General features: G+C 38.6%; 1 protein-coding gene across 1 annotated transcript in view; it reads left to right on the forward strand.

Moving 5' to 3' along the window:
- EGFR (epidermal growth factor receptor) overlaps nucleotides 1-25,468 on the forward strand; it is a 1,653,396-nt gene that overhangs the window by 1,051,868 nt on the left and 576,060 nt on the right. Inside the window, exon 8 of the mRNA XM_044064990.1 lies at nucleotides 9,334-9,450. Coding sequence (XP_043920925.1) covers nucleotides 9,334-9,450 — 117 coding nt within the window. The remainder of the gene's footprint in view (nucleotides 1-9,333; nucleotides 9,451-25,468) is intronic.

The following is a 25,468-nucleotide window of genomic DNA, read 5'->3' on the forward strand; positions in this document are numbered from 1 at the left end:
TTTGGAAAAGAGATGTGACCATTGTTTTAAGTTTGCAGCTACAGAAGTATTTCTTCAAATAAATAATATTGTCTTCTATCAGATAGGGAAGCTTTTTGTAGTGCTGTTTGACAGCCCTGCCCTTTCATTCCTTAGAACTAATATTTGCAGCCAAACCCATTTCTAACGTATTTTAATTCGTTTTGACTTGGCTCTCTGGGAATGCTTTCTCCCCCTTAATTTAAACGGTATTTATGTTTTTTTTTTTTTGCTTTCACTTGATGTTCAGATTTGAGCCTTGATTGCAGTGGGTATTATTTCACTTTTATTACAGTCATAGTTTTTTGGCAGTTGATACATTTAGTGGCTGATGTTCTATACATCTTCTATTATCGAGATTATCATAAAGACATTCACAATTCTAGCAATGATGTGAATTAGATTTCAACCAGGGAGCAAAGTCTTTATTTATTAGTGAAAGCTGACCAGTAAAGATCTTGAATTCTTGGTGGGGGCTTTCATCTATATTCCTACCATAAGGACTGACCCTGTTTCAACCATTATCAGGTTGAATCTATGTATCAGGAGCCTTAATGTGCACCTTCACTGATGGCCATTTTGTAAGGACTAACAGGACAGCAGCGGGAGAGAGCTCTGCAATACACTCTGACTTCATTGCTGCTAGTGTTCGAAGTGGGGGTGTGAGTAAGAAGAAGAGAGGCATTATCAGGAACATTATACCACAGATGTTTACAAGTATCCCAAGCCAAATTCAGAGACATACTTCTCGATCTCTTAGTGCAAAAAGTCTGGACAAGGCCAAAAATAGAGAGAGAATTTTTAAGTAGTGCTCTTATAAACTGAAAAAAATTGCTAGAATAGCAGGTTTTGTGTTAGCATGCATTTTTTTTTATTTTTATTTAATTTATTTAACAATTGTTAACTGGAAAAGTCTGACTTGGAATGAAGCCAGTTTTCAGCGGAAGCACAGGGAGATGGTTATGAAGTCTGAAATTCAAATGTCTGTCATTATTTACTGACTTCAGTCTTCAGTGAATTGTCAGAAAGCCACAAATGTTACCCGTGCTACCAGAGAAAGGTGTCCACTTCCCCCTTTCTCTTTCTAGTAGCTGTTGAATCAATCGGCATCTCTACCTGCTTATACGTACTATAAATATCTGCACCGAGGCATTATGATGACAGGGGAAGGCAAACCTGCAGATACCTAGTTTGTTGATGACTGTACATTATGGGTGGTTAATCCACAAAAACATGTTTTTGAAAATTTTTTTTTTTTGGATAGTTATCAGGTCTCATAGTGAACTGGAATAAGTCTATCCTATTCCCATTAAGTCCCCAGTGTGGAGCATTGAAGACCAATTTGGAACACTGTGCAGCTAAATAGGCCGACTACCATATGTATTTGGAGATACAAATAACCCTTCAGTCTGTTGCTATTACCACCCCTCAACCTTAATACAAGAATGCCAGGCAGAGCTTATGACATGGACCCCATTGAAAATGCTCTTTCACAGCTCTCATCAGTGAAAATGGCTATTCTGATGAAATTTCTTTTCCTATCTCATTGTATACCAGGAGTAACATGACATTTCCTTATAGAGAATTTGCAAGGAATGGTGATGTCCTTTATTTGGAACAAATCCCACCCTGCGTTAGGACAAAGTTGATGGCTCATAAGATGTTTGGAGGATTTGGTGTCTGGGACTTTCAGTGATATGGCTTGATCTCAGAGTTAGTCCAATGGATGATAGCAAGGCTGAAACCATGCTTGTCATAGTTAATTCCTGATATTTATCTGATCTCATTACAGAGTGAATGCATGGAGAAGAAAGAAAGAAGGAAAGTTTGGACCCCTGGGGTACATGACTCCTGGTTATGAGGGACATTGGTGAGGGTAATATTATTAAATGATAATCTTGGCGCATGGGACTGCATTTGGGAAAATCCCAATATTTCTAAAGAGGGACATGCTCTTCTTTGGTGAGAGTGGGTACAAAGGGGTGTTAGCTTCTATACTGACTTTCATACCATTAGGTCATTTGCCCTGACCCCTTAGCAGCCCATAGACCTTAGTGTAATTTGCTACAATGGTGGCAATTTCTACAGATTAATAGCTTGAATACTAAGGTGGAGAAGTCCTTTTTGAGTCAGTGGTGAAAGCCCATGCAAGGTGTTGCAAGTTAGTATCTCATATTTTTTCCCAGATTTATTGGGATGTAGATACCCACAGACCTAATCATTTCTAAAGTGAAAGGAAGATTTGGTACTCCCTTCTTAAGACAGATCTGAATCCATCCAACTTTTAAGACATTCTGTAAAATCCATATTGGGACAGAAGGTATACCACCTTTCACCTGCTTCAAAAAAATCCAGTTCTAGCAGTGAACCCCAGAATATTTTGATAAACAGGGACATGGTATGGTTGTATGCTGAAGATCTAGCCAAAAGATGGCCCATTACCTATATATGATGTGACCCGTGTCTGGCAACGAGTATATGCCACTGCTCAGTGGTCGCTTAGAAAGGACATTCCACCAGTGATGGACTTGCACTTTTGTATTTTTGGCCTTTTCCCTCACACTGCTGTCTTTACCTACAGGAAATGAAGTGTCTACTCTGTATTCAGGCGGCCATGACAACACTAACCTTTTAGGAATGGAAATCACTATCAAGGGACCTTTCCACAGACTTGCAATGCATATAGTTTTAAGTTTTACTATGCAATTTAATCAAAACTATGAAATTCTGAATGAGCTTTGGTGCATTTATGATATGCTTGGGACAATCTTGTGAATGTTATCTATGTGCAAATCCAGTAAAGTTCTGTTTTTAAAAATAAAAAAAGAAAGTCACACAAAAAACATACTCTAGCCACAGTTATCAATATTCCAGTGATTCCATAATAATAATAGTCACCCATTTAATTATTATATAACTAGTCCTGTCACCCCCCCCCCCCAAAAAAAAGCTAAGAACACCTCATCCGCAGGCCTTAACATACCACATTACCTTTTTATCCATGTCATATCTAACCTATCTGAATCCCTGTTTAACCTCTTTAATCTAAGCCTCTCCACTAGAAAACAGCCATTGGAATGCCAGTGAAGTGCAGTCCAACAGCAGAACCTAGTAACTATAGACCCATTACTCTCATATATAAAGTTATAGAACTTATCTCAGATCTCATTAATCTGGATAGTAAGACCCTGGGTTAGCAGAATTTTCAATCAATGCAACACTTTTAATTGAAGGAGCTACCTATCTAACCTCATTAATTTATTTGAGAAAGTCAAGGAAGCTACGGATAATGGTTATGCAGCACTTGCAGCATATCTGGACCTGTCCAAAGCCTTTAACACTTTTCCTTATGAAGGCATAATTGAGAAACTTGTAAATATAAATATAAATCTTTATGTTGTGTGGAGTATGGCTAACTGGTTGACAGGCATAATCTATGTTGTTAGAGTAGCAGGTACAACTTCTGGAAGTGGAAAAGTTACCGGTGGTGTACCACAGAGCTCATTGTTGAGCCCTCTCCTGTTTAGCATCTATTTCTCAGACCTTAAGGCCAATGCATCTGACATGTGGTCATCTAAGTTTGCAGATGACTGTAAACTGGGAATTCCAACATGGGTTAGACCACGTTAACAAAAAGTGCAAGGACAATGTTCTTAAATTAAATGTGAAAAATGTAGCATAGTTAATTTTGGTAAACAAATTATGTTCCCATATCTTATAGATGATACACTTCACTAGTCAGATACTATTGTAAGAGATCTAGTCACTCTTGTTGATAAATTCTTAGCTTTTGATCATCATGTCACCAAAGTAGTTAGGAATGCTTTCTGTCTGAATCATCTGTTTTGCAAAGGCATCTCCTCTTGGTTTTAACCAGTCTTTGTTCCCCTTTACTCATGTCTCATTAGAATGTAATGCTCTTTTTTAGCATGTATTTGTCTAAACATATCCCACACCTGACGGACTTCAGAGGTTCCTATGTAAAAAGGTCAGTGGTCTCAAAAACCTGTTATCAGAACAGACTGGCAGTCCTATCTCTGTGCTCAATTTCTTACAGACTCTCCCCATGGAGATCTCAGTCTAGCCATTTAAGACATGATAGATCAACCCTGCTCTCTTTTCCTTCTCAGAATAAATGGTTCCTGAAATACTAGTTTAGAGGAACTAAATCTTCATCTATAAATAAATAAGATATATTGGAATATCTCAGTAGTGTATTCCCCACATCTGGAGCAAATTTCCACTACATGTCAAGCAGACTAGCACTCTTGCCAACTTTAGGTTCAACCTAGTTGGTGGTTTGGTTGTGAAGCCTCAAATTCTCCCTCACTCTAACTTGTATTGCCCTCAATGAGGCTGGAGCAAACTTTTGAATATGGGTTATTAGCTAGGCATGTAATGTTCTGCAGACTGTTACTTAGATATGAATTTAAAAACATGAACAAGCACAGGAATCTGACTAAGTCAAACATAACCATTACGAGTGTTGGAAAAAAAACAGCAAAACTAGTGGTCTTAAAAGTTTGTTGATGAGTTCAGTCATAATAATTTCCAAAAATCATGAAACCCAGGTAGTATTCCAAATGAACAAGCTTTTATTTGTCACAGACAAGCAATTCTCAGTAACAAAAATCTGAAGTTACGTTTTCTTTTTATATATAAAAACTTAAAAGTAATAATGCATTAAAATAATCATTTAAATAAACAATACATTTCAACAAGTTCATACACTTTTAAAGTTTTGTTGCTGCTTTAAATGTGAGTACTGCAGAAATAGAAATGTGTTCATTTAACCCTGGTTGCTCAAAGGCATTTAACCTCAATTGCCATACTAATTCCCTAAGTTCTAATTTATTTCCACAAAAACCTCCCTGTGGATCTTTGGGGACTACTTCCAAAATACTAAAACTGAATTTACCAAAGTTAGAACAAGTCAAGGAATGTTTGCACAGTGCATTGTTAGTGTTAACCTTAGATATACCATAGTTATGCTCATAAATCCAAGTTCAAAACTGTATTTCTGTTTTTCCTATGTAAAACCTGGAGTAAACAGACCATAAACCTTCTATGGGTTTCCATTGGCCAGGTAAACTATTTATTTTTCTTCAAGAATATAAGTACACTGGTTACAAGTGTGACATCTTATACCAGTTAGATGTTTAGTAGTTACAGTATACACTGTATGTTCAACAAGATGTTTTAAATTTCTATTAATTTTATGTACAAATCCAGGAAAATTGTCTAAAGTTTTGTAGATATGTTCATCTACTATAAAATACTCCAGATTCAACAAATATTCCTAATTTCTTTTGTGTATGGGGGAAATGGAATCACTAAACTGTTTGCATATTTGGATTTGTTTAGAAGTCTGTTATCTAATACTACAGAGTCTCCACTGCTCCAATCTGTGCACAAAAGTGGTTTAAACTTTTGCCCCAGTCATTCAAATGTTCATCCCTAATGGAATAAAGTAAATTAGGAGGGTAACCTCCATCTAACAACATGCGATTGATACTATCAACCTCATTGTTAAAAATGTCAAAATTAGAGGACATGTTTGCTGCTAGCACTAGTTGTCCTTTAAAGATATTCCTTTTAACATGCCTCAGATGACAGCTACCATAATCTAAGTAACTGTTGGAAAAGGAAGCCTTCCTAAATATCTCAGAACTAAAGCATCCATTGATCTTATCCTTAAAATTCATTTTGTCCAGATAATCTATTGCATCTACCGAGTAGGTCTATGTGAATTTAAGAAATTAAGTAGAATTGTTCAAGTATGCCACAAATTCAATAGTGTAGTTGCATGGGTCCTTCCATAAAATAAAAATATTGTCCAGTTAAAGGAGGTAACAATGCCAATGTTTTTTTTTTTTTTTACTTGGAGTTAGTAACATATAATTTCTCCCAACTGTATAAAACTAAGTTGGCATATAAGGGAGCATAATTTCCCCCCTACTGCCACTCTGTAACCTGTTGAAAAAAAAAACCCTTTCAAAAGTAAAAAATGTTATTGGTTAATGTAGTTTCCATAACATACATTAATAAACGTATTCTCCAAGGAAGTTAGTTCAATGATAGCTGTGTTAAATAATTCTAACCCTTCCTGGTGGGGAATGCAAGTGAACAAGTCCATCACAAATACTGTGGAAAAACTACAAGAATTGCTATAGTAAAAAAAATTGCATGAATCTTTTAGAATGTAATTAACTGGGCACATGGAATTCTTTATTAATCGATCTCCAAAAACTGCTAACAGGTAAGTTTTTGAGTTTTGGGTTGCTATGATCAAACGGTAAGGGGGTGAAGCAATACTTTTGTGGACCTTTGGATACCAAAGACAGTTGGTATGGTAATTAAGGGTGTTTATTAATCAAAAAGTTATACAAGTCCACATTTATCACCAATTGTAATAAAGAATCCTCCAGGAATAAGTCTATTTTTGTGTACACAATAAATACTTCATTCCTGGAGATTTTCATATTTCTCTGTATTCTGCAGTAAATTATGCATATCAGTAGTGTAGTCTATTTTATTCACAATTACAATCCCCTCACCCTTATCTAGTTTTCAAAATATAAACTGGAGTATAATATTTTAGGGGAAATATGCAAAAAAAGTTGACAGGATAGGATATTGATGACAATACTACAGGTACTGTGGAAAAGATAATGTGATGAATTAGTGTATAATGAAAATAGAAATGCTTGAGATATGTATGGTGAAGTAAAAAGGTGTTTGTGGAGAGAAAATGGGGGATGGAATGTAAGATGTCAGCTTGCATAACTGAATATGTAAACTGTAGTAAATACTGGTGAATGTAGTTAGAATGACAGGGTGTGTGTGTGTGTGTGTATATGTATGTACATATGTATACATATAATGTGTGTGTGTATAAATATATATATATATATATATATATATATATATATATATATATGTGTGTGTGTGTTTGTGTGTATATATATATATATATATATATATATATATATATATATGTGTGTGTGTGTGTGTGTGTGTGTTTACTATCAAATGACTGAAAACCAAAAGACTGAATCCCAAAAAGACTGAAAATTCAAAATACTGAATGATGGAATTTGCCCGTTCTCCACTGTTGTGCGATCTTGGAGTTGGTGTATATATAGTTAGCAGGGGGTGTGAGGGGAGCAGGTGGGCTTGCCTCTTTCATTAAAAATATATTCAGTATTTTGAATTTTCAGTCTTTCTGGGATTTAGTCTTTTGGTTTTCAGTCATTTGATAGTAAACCATATAAATATATATAATTAAGCAACCCCCCCCCACTCTCTTTTATATCCACCTGAGTTACCACTGACTCAGACAGATGAGTCTTTGGCTTAGCATCTCATAATTCCTACTAAGTGAACAGTATTCTGTTTTCTTATGCTAATTACTCAATGGCTTTAGCTCCCAGATGATAACGTCAGATGATGTCTAATAATTAAATCAGTGAAAGACAGCAGTTTTGTTGCAACTCCATATTACTCTGTCTTCTAGTGTTTTGAAATTATTCTATCTTCAGCAGTGTGCCTTCACCATTTATTTTATTTGAATACTGTGGATTGTATGTATGTATGTAATATTAGTTTAAGGGTGTGCACACTTGTGCAACCAGCTTATTGTATGTTTTTTATTTTTTATATTTTTCCCCTAACAGATTTATTTTTCAATTGAATTGTAAAGGTTATAGGTCACAATAAAGGTGGGAAAAAAGTTTTGAAATAATTTATTGTGGTCTCATTTTTTATATCACAAAAACCTGGCATTTTAACTGGGGTGTGTAAACTTTTTATATCCACTGTAGGTGCCAAACCAGGGATGAATTTCCGGTTTCCCATCCTATTGTCCAAGTTGCACTTGAATTGGGTTATGGAGGAACTCTGCTTCACATGGATGGGGAGCCTGTTCCAGAGACAGGGTAGTCTATGGGATACATACCTGTCTCTCCAGCAGGTCCTATTTATATGACAGGCAAGGTTTAAGTCTTTAGAATGGGTAATTCTGGTGCTGGTTGTTTGATGGATATGCAGGAGGTCCATCAGAGTGGGGTCTGACAATACCCTGTATGCCAGGCATATATCTCCCCTCAAAAGCCGGTAGGAGACAGAATACAGGGATAAGGCCTTGAGGTGGTCTGCATAGGACATTTTACTTATGCCCTGTATTCTTTTAGTGAGGAACCTCTGTGGACGTTCCAGTTATTCTTCAATGAAGGTCTGGGAACAATCAGTATTTAATGGATTTGTATAAAGTAATCAAGCTATGATTCAATAAGCCATACCTAAATAAAGTATTATATTACATTGATTAATCCAGCAAAAATCAGGAATGAGTTTTAATAAGAGTCCTGCAAAAAAGGGCAAGTTCCCTACTGCCATCACTCCCAGCCATTGACCAGTTAGGAATTCCATGTAATGTCATCCTCAAGCAGTGGTTTATTGAATCCCTGCCTGACAGAATTCATTGTACATATATATATATATATATATATATATATACACTTATATATGTGTATATATATATATATATATATATATATATATATATATATATATTTTTTTTTTTTTTTTTATGTAGGCTTACATATATATGATGAGTTAATGACAACTGTACTACTCCAGGCTGAAATGAAAATGGTCGCTGAACTGAACTTAACAATGGTCCAATGACATCCACATTCTGTCCGGTTAGTAAAATAAAATTAATGTTAGCAACTGTAAACCTAGTAATGCTATACAACTGCCTAGTAAGTATATGTTTATCCCTGTCCCCTTTGGAGGAGTTGAAGTATATGCATTTTTCTAGTACACATACACTGAAAGTGTGTGTGCATGCAAATTAGGTAGGTATGCATTTTTCTGTATAGCCTGAGCAGCAGTAAACTGGATGAAAACTGTCTCTCGTCTGACATGCCTTTATTCACTGCTATGCATCTGTCACACATGACCACTATATTATCCCTTTTTTACACTTCATATGTGCATCTGTTCTACTTGTTTCGTACTCTATCACTGCTAATGCACAATGATATGAGTACAGTTTTTATGCTATTTAGCCTTTTGACCTATCCTGGATTTTGTCTGAAAATGGTTATAGGAAATGCTCAACTTAACTCAAATACAAAGTAATGAAACATTAATAGCATCCCTCAGCATGGTGATTTGTCTGTAGTTCTGAGTGTAATAGCTTTGTCATTTAAACTTTATTAAGCCTACCACAGCTTTAGCAGACTGCACTGGCAGAGAACCTAAGCATGCAGTCATATTTCTGTTTTTGTTTTTTTTTCTTTCATGCAGATAACTACGTTGTGATAGATCATGGCTCATGTGTTCGAACCTGTGGTCCAGAACAATATGAAGTAGATGAGAACAATATCAGAAAATGCAAAAAATGTAATGGGCCATGCCCAAAAGGTATGCATGTCTGTAAGCTCATTGTTTGACTTAATAAATATTAGCCAGGCTGAGTCATTTTGATAGAATGTTAACACAAAGAATGTTAGCAAAAAAAAAACACATATTACTGCTGTAACTTAAGCTACAGTGCCATAGATCTGCTTGTGAGAAGTAATTTGGCAAGGAATTTCTAAAAGCAGCATTTGCTATTGCTTTTACTTTTGAATATAATAGTAGGTTTTATTGTTGTTGTTTTTAACCTAGATCTGACTTCTCATTCATACAGCTTCTGTTTGATAAGAACTGCTATACCCATTTACTGTTGCATACATTATTCATTCCTGCTTTTCCTTTGGGTATAAAATGAGTCAGATTTTATATACATATGTATACTTTAATTATCCATTAATTATTATACCAGAAGAAGATGTTTGTATAACTGGGAGGTTTCCCAGTCACCAATGGTTTGTTTTTTTTTCAGCGTGACCACTTATCACTAAGACCATTGCTTTACAAGTGCTAGATTCTAACTTTGCACTGGCATTTGAATCTTGTATATTCTTTTGCCATTAGTTTTTGCGTTTGCTCCCTGGTAACCAGACCCCCCCCCCCTCAGTTCTCTATTGTCCTATGTATACCCCTCAGGAGTGAGAGCCTTGTGTCCGTTCTTTCACCATAAGGTAGTAATGAAATGCTTGAAGTGGTTTCATCATCAGTGGGGTACAGAGGATTCCTTCTTGAGCCTGCTGCTTCATTTGTACATAGCACTAGATGTCCAAGGGCAGGCCTGCTGTTGACATTTTTGAGTGTATATCAGTGATTCCATGTGATATCACTCCTCAGAAGGTCCTGTGATTCCTTCAAAAGTCATAGTTCATAGGTTCATAGGTTAGTACTAGGCTAACTGCCTTGCGAGCCATTGTAAGCCTAGCCAATTATCCCTTGTGAGTCTCAAACCCTGCACCTTGTGTTTGTAAGGCAAACACCTTAACCATTAGGCCACCCTCCCAACCCCATCTATCTATCTAGCTGGGATCTATATAGTTATCTAGCTGGGATGTATATTACTAATACTATTTTAATTATTATTATAATGATTATTATAATTATTATTATTGATACTATTACTACTGTTTTTTTTTACCAAAATCCTTAGACTTGGAGAGCAGCAGGTTTAAATATGAATACCATTTTGATTTCTATTAAAGCACAGAAATTTGCAGTATTCTTTTACAGCTAATAATGTTAATTGTTCTTTTTTGACAGAAATGATAAACTTCTTTAGTGGTAAAATGCACTCCTCCCCTTCAGCCTGTGGTTGGGGTCTCCTCAGGTCTTCACAGTAGCACATTTTTAACCCATCTGAGCTTGAACAGTAAACTGGGTTGGTCCAATAGCTGGATGTTGTAGCATATACATTCTGTACTCTCTCTGGTCTTGCTTTATCAAGGTAATCCATTAAATCATGGTTCTTTGTATGCTCTGATGTCTTTCAAAGCATGTTTTTTCTGGGTTCCCTGTTTTTGATTGTTTGTCATCTTGGTTCTGAAACATGTGTTTGTCAGTGCTATTAATTGCTGATCTCTGTATTTTAAAGGACTTGATTGGCATTCATCCTGCAGTACTCCTCTGGATGTCATTTGGGCTGCTTAAGGTTTGTTACCATGCTATCACTTTGGCTGAACTGTTATACTCAGTATGTGGCATGTCAAGCCCCCAGTCAGTTTTTCCGGACTTAATAACTCTTATTTTTTCTCTGAGTACCATTTCCTGCACAGAGTAGATGAGGAATATACTTCTTGAAACAACTTGTCACAAGTGCCATTTTACCAGTTGGTTTTAGTCTTTGGTCTGAGCTATATTTCAGTTTCATCTAAGAAATGACTGGACATTGAATTTATTGTGTTCATTTTGTTGAGCTTTTGACTTGTGTAAAAATTACTGTGAACAAGTTGTAGCTTTAAAGTTGAAACTGTTGATTTGCTGTACAGCTGCCTGAAATTGTATATTTGCAGTACATAATCTCATATCTGGCTGAGTAATTAAAAGTATGAATTCATGTATAAGTTGGCTATCTACTTGTTTCTGATCAGTGTGACAGTATCACTAGTTTACAAGTGACAGTAGTACCAAAGGTCACTACATATCCTTACCCAGAATTGCACCAACCTCAAAATGTATTACATTAATTATGGGGAGCAGAAAGCATACCCACAATAAACACTGATAATTGGTTCAGTGCTACAGATCCTATTTTGAAGTTAAATCTGAAATAATACAATATAATATTTGCCCTGTATGACCTGAAGTTATTGACCCGATCCATCGGTATGCCCATTCCGTGTCTTTGTGGTATTCTCTCACATCCACAAAATATGCTCACTGACTGTTTGTTTTAAACTGTCCAGTCATACTACAACTACCATTGGCATTGTTGAAAGAGTAAAACTCAGTGTGCAAAGTTCATTTGCAATAATATCTAAAGTTTTTTATTCATGTAAATGAATTGATGTACTGCACTCAAGGTGGTATTAGGTGAAATCAATTTTCCAGGAAGAAGAATGCATTCATGGTGGTATTAGGTGAACTCAGTTTTCCAGGAAGAAGAATGCATTCATGGTGGTATTAGGTGAACTCAGTTTTCCAGGAAGAGGAACAGAAAAGAACTTGGGGACATGTGGGAATTATATTTAACAATAAAATAAGCTGTTGTAGAGTCTTGTCACATATATGTTTCTGCTGTGCATATTACAAACATCACTGCAGTAAGTTGTACATTTAGTCAAGTGCCTTTTTTATTCCTTGCCTTCTCCCCGTAAGCATTGTCATTTTCTAGAACTTTTGTTGTAGACCCCTTCTAAGTTTTACTACGGGGGTCTACGAAGTTGTAGGTTTTACTTGGCACATGGCTAAACATTCGTAACTCTGTAAGTCTTAGGTTCATCCTACAGCTTTTTTTCTGTGTAGTAACTGACTAGACTCCCTCATTATCTGAAAGTTCATTCGACTCTCACTAGCTCTCAGAATTGCATCAGTGAATGTCCCGGTTAGCACCTTATCAGTGTAGATCCCCCACAAGAGTTAATTATTTTATTTCTTCAACAATGTCTTCTGCCTTCTGGTCTCACAATCGTGATCCATCTACAGTGCATCTATTTTAAAGTACCTTAACTTACTAAGCACTTATTGTGTGTTATTTTAAGTTAACTGTCCTTCTGCATGGATTAATACTTGTCATTTCCTGACTCACATTTAACTTTTAGCACTTCCCCATTAGGTAAATCATCATTCCAGGTGCCTCATGAAATATTATGAGATGTTATGTAGTTAGATATCCAGTATCCTGGTGTCCAGGGTCTTGGTATGCAGTGTCCTGGTGTCCAGTAACTTGGTATGCTCGTGTCAGTTTGCATCTGTTATGTCGTCCACGTGTTTAACATGTCTGTATGCAGCACGGACCATAGCTCATCCTCATTTCTTTTCATTGCATTGTATTGCATAGTAAGACTTTCCCTTCTATGCTTTGATTCACATGCATTGTTTTTCTAGTCAAACTTGTATGTACAGTCCTGTTTGTCTTGTGTTTAACTATTCCTTATGTTTTCTACAACAAATTCTCTTTCACCTATACTTGTCAGTACTATTTTAAAATGTTCCATTGAAGTTTTTATTTTAGTTTATGCAGTACTGTATTTTCTTACTACTGTTGTTTTCTGTTTTAAGGCACATAGTTTAAACTCTTCATAAAAACTAAAATTTCCTACGTGACATCATCAAATTGATTCTCAGCTTGGAAGGGAGAGGGCTAGGCTTAAAATGGCCCACAGGGCCAGGCTAGTAATTACCTGTGAACCTATAAAGCAAAAAACGTGATGGAACTTTACCCTCAGTAATATCAATACACTTGCATCCTGAACAGACATAATATTGAAGCCCAAAAGACTAACCATAAAAATATTTGAAGTACAAACAGCTGAAAAACAAAAATATAATGCAAGCATGTTCTGTGATCCCCTGTGCCTCACATCATCTGCTGCTTGTATATACAAGTTTCAAGGTCACCCTGCAATAGGGAAAGGGCAAACAAAATGTCTCCACTGCACCTCAGACTGATAGAACAAGCTACTAGCTTTTTTATACTGCAAAATAAGATAGTCACACACAGATTTGACTTTTTGAGGTCAATCTTTCTGGCTTCGTATTTCACTTTGACAAATTGAACACACACACACACACACACACACACACACACACGCACACACACACACACACACACACACACACACACACACACACACACACACATACACGGATGGATAGATAATAGGTTCATAGGTAGGTACTAGGCTATCGGCCCAAGGGCCTAAGTAAGCCTAGCCAACAAGGTTCCCTGTCTTACGCCACCCAAGAAAGTTATTTTCCTGTGCCACTGTTGAGCAGAAAACAAACAAAATGTTCCCCTGCACGTAAGGAACTGCACGGCTCTCAGTGAATAGCTCCAAGAAACAAAAAATAATAAAAAATAAGCCAGCAGTAAGTAGACTGAGTCATAAAAAGAGTAGTTTAATAAAAACTACCCAAACAGCATAATGGCATCCAAAACAAACCGGTTTCGGCAATGGTTAAAAACCTAGCCTTCTTCAGTGTACAGCAAGGAGCCAAAACAGAAATGCTGTATTTAAACAGATAAAGCCATGCTGATTGGTTACAAAATTTTAAACATGTGCTGATTGACAAACAGCATAGATAACAAAAATTAGTATGAATGTAAATGGCATCACAAATTATTAAAAGCCTATTTGGTCAAGGGCATTTGCCCTAGGGGTCTCAGAGTGAAAATACAGCCCTTGGTGGCTAGTCCTGATGATAATTTACTTTCAGAATGGAACTCCATACAACAAGAATGCTCGATGAAGTTTGTTAAAGCTTTATCTGATCATTACACTAGAATCATTGAGAGTGAAACTACTTTAGTTTTGAATTCTATTGAGGAATGCAATCATTACCAAAATGAAACTTTTTTTCCTGCTTTATTAACAAAATTGAGTACTGAACTGTTAAGTTTTGATACCATTTTGAAAGAAAGAAAACTTAAAAAGTTTTCTCGTGACCTTTCAGATTATGATAAGGGACAACCGTTCAAGAACGTTAGGCATGTCCGATTCCAAGAAGGACATAATGTTAATAAGCAAGTTTCTAAATCTAAAAGGAAACGTCCACGCTCCATACTAAAAGGGCACAGTAATAATATTGAGTCCACTGATTTTGAAACCTCGTCTGGTACAGATACTGACACACAGTCTATTATGGATTCCCCCACCCCCAAACGTAAAAACTATGTATCCCCTTTAGGGAACACAGGGGGAGGAGGAGGAGGGGGGGTAGGAAGCACAGAAAAAGTCACCAGTCTGCAAAATTTGTTGGAGATACTGACCAAAAAATAAACAATGTATGCAACATTTCTAGTACCATACTAACAGATGAACAGATATCTTTACTAAATAAAGGTCTATCCTTTATCCCTGGCTTTTTTGTTCCAGAAGACTCATTTACTAATGACTTATTTACATTTTGTAGACTTATTAATTTAAAATTGTTTTTTCAGGAACAAGGTGACACTGAATATTCACAAATGGAAGGTTTCAAATATCACACCTCAAAATTTACTCCTCCTATGCATCCAGCTGTTAATCTCTTTTTGCGAAGTGTACTTAGTGAGTTACATTTTAAGCATAACCATGAGAGACCTATGTCTAATAACATCACTGATTGTGAAAAATCTTGTCTAGAGGAACTTGTAAGTAATAAAGATTTGGTAATTATGAACGCAGACAAAGGAGGGGCAGTGGTAGTGTTAGATTGGTGTGACTATGACATTGAAGCACATAAACAACTTAATGATGCTAAATATTATACAAAATGCCACTGGACCCCACCTTGGTTTTCAAAAGGATATTGATGACTTTTGAACTCTGCTGTTGATAATGGTATTATTGATAAAAAAACACTTTATCATTTAACTATTACTGATCCTACTAGACAACATATTTACTTTCTACCAAAAATACATAAGGATTTTTCACATCCACCTGGAAGGCCCATTGTATCAGGTATGGGGTCGATTACTGAACCTCTTTCTGAATTTCTAACTATGCATTTAAAGCCGTTGTTACTATATGTAAGATCACGAATACAGGATACTACTCAATTTTTGAGTATTGTAAATGATATGCAGTTGGATTCAGATTGGTTACTCTGTACCTTGGACGTAAGTTCACTCTATACCAACATTCCACATTGGGGTGGACTTGATGCTATTGAATTTTGGCTCAATGAATCTAAATTATACCAACCTGGGTTTAATACTCTCCTGTTGAATTTGACTGAGCATGTTTTGACTAAAAATGTTTTTTTCTACAACCAGGAATGTTACCTACAGATCAGAGGTACAGCTATGGGGGCATCTTTTGCCCCCATTTATGCTGATCTGTTTATGGCCTATATTGAACAAATTATGATCTATGACGACACTCATAATTTGTTCTTGCCAGAAATTGATATCTGGCGCAGATATTTGGATGATTGCTGGATGGTGTGGAGATCGGATATTCCATATCTTCAGGAATTTATGGAATACCTGAATGATAATATATGGGGAATACAATTTACTATTACCTATGACCGAGAATCCATTACATTTTTGGATGTTTTGGTAACTAGAAACAATGATAACACCTTAACAACTGAAACCCATAGGAAATTCCCCCAATACAATACGATTCTCCACGCATCCAGCTTTCATCCAAAACATATTGCAAAGAACATCCCTAAATCACAATTTATTAGGATTAGGCGTAATTGCTCTGAGAATAACACTTTTGTCAATCATGCTCAGGATTTGCATAACAGATTCATTGAGCGGGGCTACAGTTCAGGATATGTGACCATGGCTCAGAACTATGCATCGGGTCTACATAGACCTAATTTATTAACATATAAAAAGAAACATATAAAGTCCAATAAACTTAGACTCACTACGACATTTGGTAGAAATACCAATAACTTTATTAAGATTATTAGGGATAACTGGAACATACTGGAGGCTGATGTCAGAATCAAAAACATTATCCCGAACAAATGCCTTTTTTCTTTTCGTAAGGGCAAGAATTTGGCTGGTCACTTTAATCACTACAAACATCACTATCAGTCCACTTTACCACTGGTATATCAAACTACCATCTTGGGTGATAAGCTTATTGGTTCCTTTCCATGTGGCCACTGTGTCAATTGTAAGCATATGTTGAAAACTAAGGAGTTCACCAGTAGGAATACCAATACAGTTTTTGACATTAGATTTTTTGCTAACTGTAACACAGATTGGGCCGTTTATTTGGCATGTTGTACCTGCCACTCATTTTATGTTGGGCAGACGTCAAGACCAGTTAAACTACGTATCTCTGAGCATATCAGTGATATTAGATGCCATAAGATAACCAATGCATTATACAAACACACTCTCACGCATAGCACTGCAAAATTTCATTTTACCATTATTGACAAAATTATTGGTGACAGAACCATTAAGAGTGGTTGGCATAATAAACTCAACCTTAAAGAAAAGAAATGGATAACGAAATTAGGTGCACTATTTAATCCTGGGTTAAATGATTGTTTATAATTAAAAATCTGAACATATGATACATGTTTGTTGAACAAATGGAGTTTTAATATCTAGAATACATACATATGTTCATTAATTATATATATTGACATAGTTAATCTCAATACTATAGTATGTACTCTGATTTGTAACGCACTTTGCATATATGCATATTTATATATTTTTGTTCAATATTGGATTATGTATAATTGGTGCTTTAATATTCGGAATACAGATTTATGTATATATCTTAAAAAATATATATATATGGAAACAGCTAATCCTAATATTGATGAATGTATTCAAATGAAAAATTTTTTTGAATGTATTTACATTCATACTAATTTTTGTTATCTATGCTGTTTGTCAATCAGCACATGTTTAAAATTTTGTAACCAATCAGCATGGCTTTATCTGTTTAAATACAGCATTTCTGTTTTGGCTCCTTGCTGTACACTGAAGAAGGCTAGGTTTTTAACCATTGCCGAAACCGGTTTGTTTTGGATGCCATTATGCTGTTTGGGTAGTTTTTATTAAACTACTCTTTTTATGACTCAGTCTACTTACTGCTGGCTTATTTTTTGTTTCTTGGAGCTATTCACTGTTGAGCAGAGCCACAGAAGTGATCCCTGGGGTGTATTTCCTGTTTCCCATCCACTCATCAAGATTTTTCTTGGAGTGCTAATGAGGATCTTTGCTTGACGTAGATGGGTAGCTTGTTCCAGAGTATGGGAAGTCTCTGGGACAGGACTCTATCCCTCCAGCATGTCCTGTTTATTGTGGTGACAAGGTTTAGGTCCCTAGAGTATGCAGCTCAGAGAGATTGGGATTTCTTTAGGTGTAGCATGTCCAACAGCTCTGGATTTGACATAGCTTTATATGTTAGGCAGAGATCACCTCGGAGTAAAGCTGGAGTTTTTTGAGACAGTCAGTGTAGGGCATCTGTTTGAGGCCAGTAATCCTCTTTGTGAGGTACTTTTGTGGCCTTTCCAGCTGCTGCAGATGTCTTGTGAGGTACATTCCAAAAGGGGTGTTGTACTCTATAATTTGTCTAATGAGTGTCGAGTAGAGGGGAACAATGGCCTCTTTTTTCCTTAATGAGAACCCTTTTGTGATGAGGTGTGCCAAGTAGAAGGATTTCCTGACTACTGTGGTGGTGTGATTATCAAAGAAGAGACTATTGTCCACCCTGGGTCCCAAGGTCTCTTATCACACATTCGGTGTTACGTAGACTGCCTATGTGGTAGTTCATGGGTACAGAGTTTTTACCAAAGGTGATGACAATGCACTTTTTGGCATTGAGCTTGAGGCCATGGCTCTGACACCAGGCATCTGTCTCAATGAGGCCCTTCTGTAGGATGTCCATATCATTTGAGGACTCTACTATGGCTCCTAGTTTGCAGTCATCTGCGAACTTTATTAGCCAAAGGCCTTCTGTGTTAGCCTGTACTTCAGAGAAGTAGATACCAAACAGGAGAGGTCCCAGGACTGTACTACTCCACTTATCACTGGTTTGAAGTCATATTTGGAGTCTGCAACTTTTACAGTGTGGGCTCTGTCAGTGAGCCAGCTGGCAACCCATCTTGTGACATAGAGATTTATACCTAGTTTAGTGAGTTTAGGGGGATGGTGTCAGAAGCCTTGGGGAGGTCAAGATAGGCTATGTGAACCACCTTACCCTCATCTACGGCTTTGGTAACTGCCTCAAAGAAGTCGACCAGGTTCAGGAGGCATGATCTGCCTTTCACAAACCTGAACTGGGTGGGATCTAGAGTTTGAAGGTTACCAACGTCATTGTTTATGAGTTCCATGATGATACGTTCCATGGCCTTATAGACCAGGCTCATCAGGCTAATATAGCAATAGTTCCCAGGATCAGTGGTGGCTCCCCCTTTGTGGAATGGGATAACTGCTGATGTGCGTGGGCACAAAGCCTGATGTGAAGCTATGATTGAACATGGTGCTTAGGTGGGGAGCTAGTTCATTCTGAAGTTTGTGTAAATCGCAGCCTGGGATCTTGTCCAGTCCCTTGGATGCTGTGTTTCTGGCTTTAGAGAGTGCAGCTTTTACCTGCGTAGTTGTGATTACAGGGACTCTGCATTCTTCCTGTATATATATGGTCCCTTTAGGGGGGTGAGAGAGGGGTAAAGTTAGCACTGAACCTATCTGCCAGGATGTTGGCAATATCAGTTGGTTCTGTAATTTTCATGCCGTTGTGCTGTAACTCAGAACAGATCTGGGTGTTGCCATTGAAATTCTTGACATAGCTATAGAATGCTTTGTGGTTGTCCCTAGAATCAGTGGCGATTTTGTTATTCATAGCTAGCTTTGGAGGATCTTATAAGGGATCTCAGCTTCTTACTGAGGCTGACCAGGGAGCTCTTCCACTCATGGGATTTTACTCTCTTTTGCAACAGTTTCTTCCTTCTGTTGTAGAGTTTATTTATGACAGGGGACACCAGTTTGGCTTCCTTTTTTTGGAGGATAGTGTCTTGGTTCTGTTTGGGATAGCACAATCCATGCACTCGTGTAAGTGCTTATAGAGTGCATTTGTGTAGGATTCAGCAGTCATAACTGTATTGTCCTGTGACAGCCGTGCCCTGGCCCAGCAATCAAGGAGCCTGGGGATGGTAGGGTATGGTCTTCATGTGCTTCACCCCACAGGACTTCCACAGACAAGCCAGCAGGTCTGACATGAAATTGGCACCTCAGTCAGTCAGTATTTCTTTTTGGAAACCCACCCTGCTGAAAATCTCTAACAAAGCATTTGACACCTTCTCTCCCTCAATGGAGAACAAAGCCACTGCCTCATGGTATCGTATAGCATAATCCACTACCACTAGGATATACTTTTTCCCTGTGGAACTTGGGGTACTCAGAGGACCCACAATATCCATAGCTACCCTCTGAAATGGCTCCTCAGTCACAGGCAAAGGCATCAAAGGAGCTCTCACCTTGTCTCCTGCCTTGCCTACCTTTTGGCACTGCTCACAGGTCCTGCAGTACCCTGTTAGATCTCTGGAAATTCCAGGTCAATAGACGTTTTGCATAATATGCCTCTTTGTACATTTTATGCCCATATGATCTGCAAAGGGAATATCATGGACTATGGCTAGAAGCGCCAGACGGTAAGCTCTAGGTACTACCAACTGCTGTACTCTCTCACCTTCTAGCCGTCCCTCGGGGGTCCACTCTCTGTATAGTAACCCTTTGTCCCAGTATACAGATTCCCCCTTCCCTTGAGAATCAGGTGCTTCCCTAGCTACTAGCCTCAGGCCTTGCAATGTAGGGTCTGAGAGCTGAGCCTGTCTCAACTCCCTCCTTGTAACCCTTCCCAGCTCCCCTTCCACTGGAAGTCTGGCATCCTCTGACAGTGGGGTCTCACTGTCAGCCTGGGTACTACTACTCACCTCTACCTTTGCAGTCACCTTGTCCAAGGGAACATCAGTACCCACAAGCAACTTGGCTTACCTTCAGTCTCACTGCTACAGAGTAGCTCCCTCCCTGAAGTAACCACCTCAGCAGTCCTGGCTGCAAGTATGCAGTCTGTCTGGGTCTCCCTCAGGCTACGAGACTTGCATGCTTGTCACCTAGCCTCACTGCGTATAACTGCATAAGTACATGATACTGCCTCATCCAAATCCTTCCCTCTCAGGACATCTGCAGGATGGTAGTTCCATAACCCTGTTGTCTCAAGACAACCTACCATTGGCATTTTGTCTTTCCCACTTACTGGCTCCCTCAGCTTTGGTTCCCACCTTGCCTCTGTGGAAATCTGTATGCCACATGGCCCCACTGGTTGAATTCAAAACATTTAACCCTAGCTCCTGGATGTGTACCTGGACTAGTGGCTTCCCCTGCTACTGGCAGATTCTGTTGTGGCAGTCTGTGCCGCCCACCATGGGTTCCTTTAGACCCATGAGCAGTACTGGGTGTCACCTGCCTGTGCAGGGATGCCCTGCTGGCCAGATATAGGTATCCCTTCTTCCCCAGCTCATCTGAAGTAGCACATTGTCTAACAGCTAACCAGATCCTTATGTCCTCAAGCAAAGTACTGAGGGCTTGTTCCCTCACCAAAAGGTCTGCCAGCCCTTTAAAAGTGGTGACCTGACATCCACTCACCCAGCTATGAAAATAAGTGCTCATTTCAGCAACATATTCACATACATTTTCATCTGCCTTGCGTCTATGCTCATAAAACGTTTTCCTATACATTTCAGGTGTTAGCTTAAAACATTGTAACAGACATTTCTTTACAGCAGTATAATCAAAACAGACAGAGTCAAGCATTTGTGATATACAAGTTACAGCTTTCCCATGGAGTAAGGGGGTCAGGAACCATACCCAGGGCCTTTGGTCAACACTGTACTGTTTGTATACCCTTTCAAACATGTGAATGAAACTATCAAAATTATCCCCCTCTTTAAATTGCGGAAGAAATTTACTAACCTGTTGTGCTTCTGGGATCCATTTACTCCCTTCCCTATTACCTCCATGACTTTGGTGAAGAGTCAGCATTTCCCCTCTCATGCTTCCTCTGACGCTCCTTTTCTTCAGCTTCAATCTCCAAATGCCTGGCCTCCAACTCAAGTCTCTTTAGCTGCAGCTGGATTTTTAAGTCCACTGCAGAAAGGATGAGCTGTCCATTCTCCAAAGATATTGTATCTCCACTACCAGTCTGATTGTTCTTCACAGAAAGATTGAACTGTCCATTCTCCAAGGATATTGTATCTCCACTGCCAGTCTGATTGTCCTCCTGGATGCTGTTTTCTGATGCAGCTGTAACCAAGGCTGCAATCAGGTCTGCCTTAGTCAGGTTTCCAAGCACCAGTCCCCTAGCCTGGCACATCTCCACCAGATGGCTCCTTGTCAGCTTTCCATACTCCTGTGCTGACATGCTGCCTGCTCACCCCGACTAACTGAGCTAACAAAAGAAATAAAACAATTGTGATCTGAACTCTGAACTCTGAGTATAAACTGCATGGATGATTTAGAGTACAAAACACCTCCAGAGATCACTGTACATAAGCTACTGGATTCACTCTACCCACACCACTACAAGCCAATTAGTATGTGAAGTGGATCCCACCACTTCAAACCACAATGTGATGGCCATGCCCTGGCCCAGCAATCAAGGAGCCTCAATCCTCACCACTAATACCAGGGAGGTCCTCTCATAGAAGACGAAAGAATAACAAATGCACACAGTAAAGTACAATTTCTCTTAAGTGCACACAGAGATCACAGTCAGTCTGAGACTGGTTGCTCCCTTGCTCGCCCGGTCCCCAATAAGACTCCCCACTGGTACACCTATAGGGTCCAGATCTCAGCCTAGCTGGCAAGCTAACCTCCAGTACCCTTTCTGTCCAACCAGTGCTTTGTGTGCCTGCCCAGGTAACTGACACATCACACATACGTTGAGATAAGTATTTATACAACTTCACAGGCACTCCTGGGAAAGGCTAACACAGATCCAGCTGTGCCCATTTACCCAGACTATACAGTAGTAATTACTGCCACCACCAGCTTAATAATTATCAGCTACCCAAAGGCCCTTGAAAGGGTGTCCAATTATTACTGTGCAATATTATTATCCAATTGGTAATGTGATTATTCAGTCTAAGGATTATTAGAGTGGCCTATTACAATGAACTCTATAAATATACAATGTACTCCAGAGCCTACTTCTCTACACAAGCCAGCCACAGGTAAAGGTTTTTAAAATATTTAATAATAAATAATTAAAACACAAGACAATACTACTACACTACAGAGATATCTAAGAGTTCATAGATCACACAGAAACTTAAAACAATACAGTAGGACAGGTCTGATGTCAAAGAAAAACACTTAATCTTACTTTCTAATCTTTAGCTATTCTTAAGAGAAAACACAGTGCTATAATCCTTCTTACAGACATATAGAGCATAAGCAGTGCTGGGTTGATGCTCCAAGACAAATGCTTCTAGTCTCTCTCTCAACAGTAGTTTTTAAAACACTAACAAACAGCTCTGCTAAGGCCCACCCAAATTACATCATTTTGACACTTAGGTTTTCCCAGTATTCACATTGCATCATTTTAACATTTAGTCTGGAGTTCCCAGGCCACAACTGCATTATTTAGCAAGCTAACACATGCTCAGGAAGCTACAACAATAAAAGACATTTCATATGTATACTCTAACAATTATTCCTTAAGTTAAGACAATAGAAAGAATGTGTTCAGCCAGATGCTTCGGCACCACTTTTTTAGATAATTGTAACTTCAAAGAACATTTGAATGCTAAGCTTGATTTTCCTTACAGCAGATGGCAGTGTTGCAACAATCTTGAAGTTCACATTTTACAGTGTTTTCTTTCAGTTAAGAACACAAGCCTGTATTTTACATTTATTTATACAAATAATAGAATTATGCATCAAATTCTATTTGACTAGGCTGGCAGCCTTCGCCCATCTTTCCACAGTCTTCACATGTCCATCTGCATGGGTGTCATGAAATTCGGCACTTCTGCCTTAAGAAGCATGAAGTTGGTTTTGGAGAAATGTTTTACTGTGGATTCCTTAATGGGGGGGTGGGGGCCGAATTTGGATATCTAGGGTTGATTAGCTTATGGTTGGATCTGACCAACAAGGAGTTGACTTCAGGTGTGGAACATCAGTCACTCATGTTGGTAATGACTAGGTTTAGGATATTGTTGCCCCTGCTGAGGGTTTGGATTGGAGTTAGTACATGATTAGTTTTCCCAGTTAATGGTGGGGTAGTTGAAATCGCCCATCATTAGGGTGTTTGGTTGAACCCTAATATTTTTCAGTATATCAAGAAAAGAGGAATGGGAATCCTGGGGCATGGTGGGGGATCTGTAGCAAGCTACAATTTGAATTGCAGTTTCGCCCAGAGTTAGTTGCACTTGGATAACCTTGGATGCATTATGTTGAGCAACTAGCCAGGAAGTGTTTATATCCTTAATGAATATGGACACACCTCCACCTTTGGTGTTCCGGTCCAGGTTAGATGGCCGAAAAGTGTGGTATGAGTTATAGCCTGGTGATGCAGGGGTGCTCTCTGGAGCCTTGAAACAGGTCACTGCACAGATATTGATGTTCTCCATTTTAAAGAGTGTCTTGAGGGAGTGCATTTTGCGATTTAGACTTCTAGCATTGAGTAGCACTACCCTCAGGTTTTGCTTGCCTGTTCCTGTTACGGTGGTGAATTTGTCATTTGAACCTTGCCTAAAAAAGGCATTATAGGTGCGGCAAGAGCCTTACCCAGTATCAAGAATCCCAGGGGTGACAGGTGCAGGCCATCTCTGGCAAAGCATTGTGGTCTGTTGACCATGTCGTCTCAGGCAGACAGATACTGTATCCCCTTAGAATGACACCAGAAGCTAAGCCAATTGTTGAAGTCAGTCATTTTGTCCTTGTACTGCGGTATCATTCTGGGCGATGGCGGGATGTTACTCAGGGCTAGGGTCATACCTGCCTGGGCTGTGAGATCGGAAATCTCTTCCATGTCCCTTTTCATGTAGTCCAGGGAGGTACATCTCAGGTCATTTACACCAAAATGGACAATGATTGAGTCATATTTGTACTTGCTGTGGAGTGACCTGAGTGCGTGGGTTATGTAGTGGATTCTGGCACCCGACAAGCAGCTGACTAACCTTCTCCTTGTTTAGCCTGGTAAGTGGGACATCAGTGTGCCTGGCTATAGCGTTACCTATGACTAGTGTGTTGGGTACGTTGTTTTGCCTTATGGGCTGTGGTTGAGTGGCACACTGAGTCTGTGAGCTCTGTCTCATTTGGGGGGGTGGAGGTTGCTTGCATTTTTTCTTTGGAGGTCTCTGTTGCGTGAGCAAATTATTATTGGGAGCCTTCATGTGGATTTTGGTGGTGTAGGTTTAGTGGGACTATGTGATGAGTGTGGTGCAAGTGTTTACCTTCTCCTCTTGACTGTCAAGTTCAGTCTTGGTTGGAGAGAGCTTTACCTCCAGTTTGGCTAGATAAGTGCATCTCTCACAGGTTGTAGTGTTGAGTGGTAGGAGGTAAGGGTTGTCTGTGTACATGAGGCAATTGCTACATTGCCCCAAGATACCCAGATTCATCAGATAGACAGAAGAGAACACTAGGAGCTGACCATTGGACATGCCTCTAGACCAGTGAGGGAAGTGAGTTCAAGAGCTGTTTTTCTCTAAGCAAGTGAGGAAAGTAAGTACAAAAACTGTTTTCTTGTAGGTAATGAGGAAGGTTGAGTGCAGTAGTAATTTGTAGCTTACTTAGTGCTTACAACAAGGTCTGAGCAAGTGCTGAGTGCGAATAAGCAAATTCAAGTGCTAAAACTAAAAATCTATATCTGAACTAGAATAGTTACAGGAAAGAAAC

This window comes from Protopterus annectens, chromosome 3.part0 (genome assembly GCF_019279795.1).
Source record: "Protopterus annectens isolate FY-2018-M chromosome 3.part0, PAN1.0, whole genome shotgun sequence".
NCBI classification, from domain to species: Eukaryota; Metazoa; Chordata; order Ceratodontiformes; family Protopteridae; genus Protopterus; species Protopterus annectens.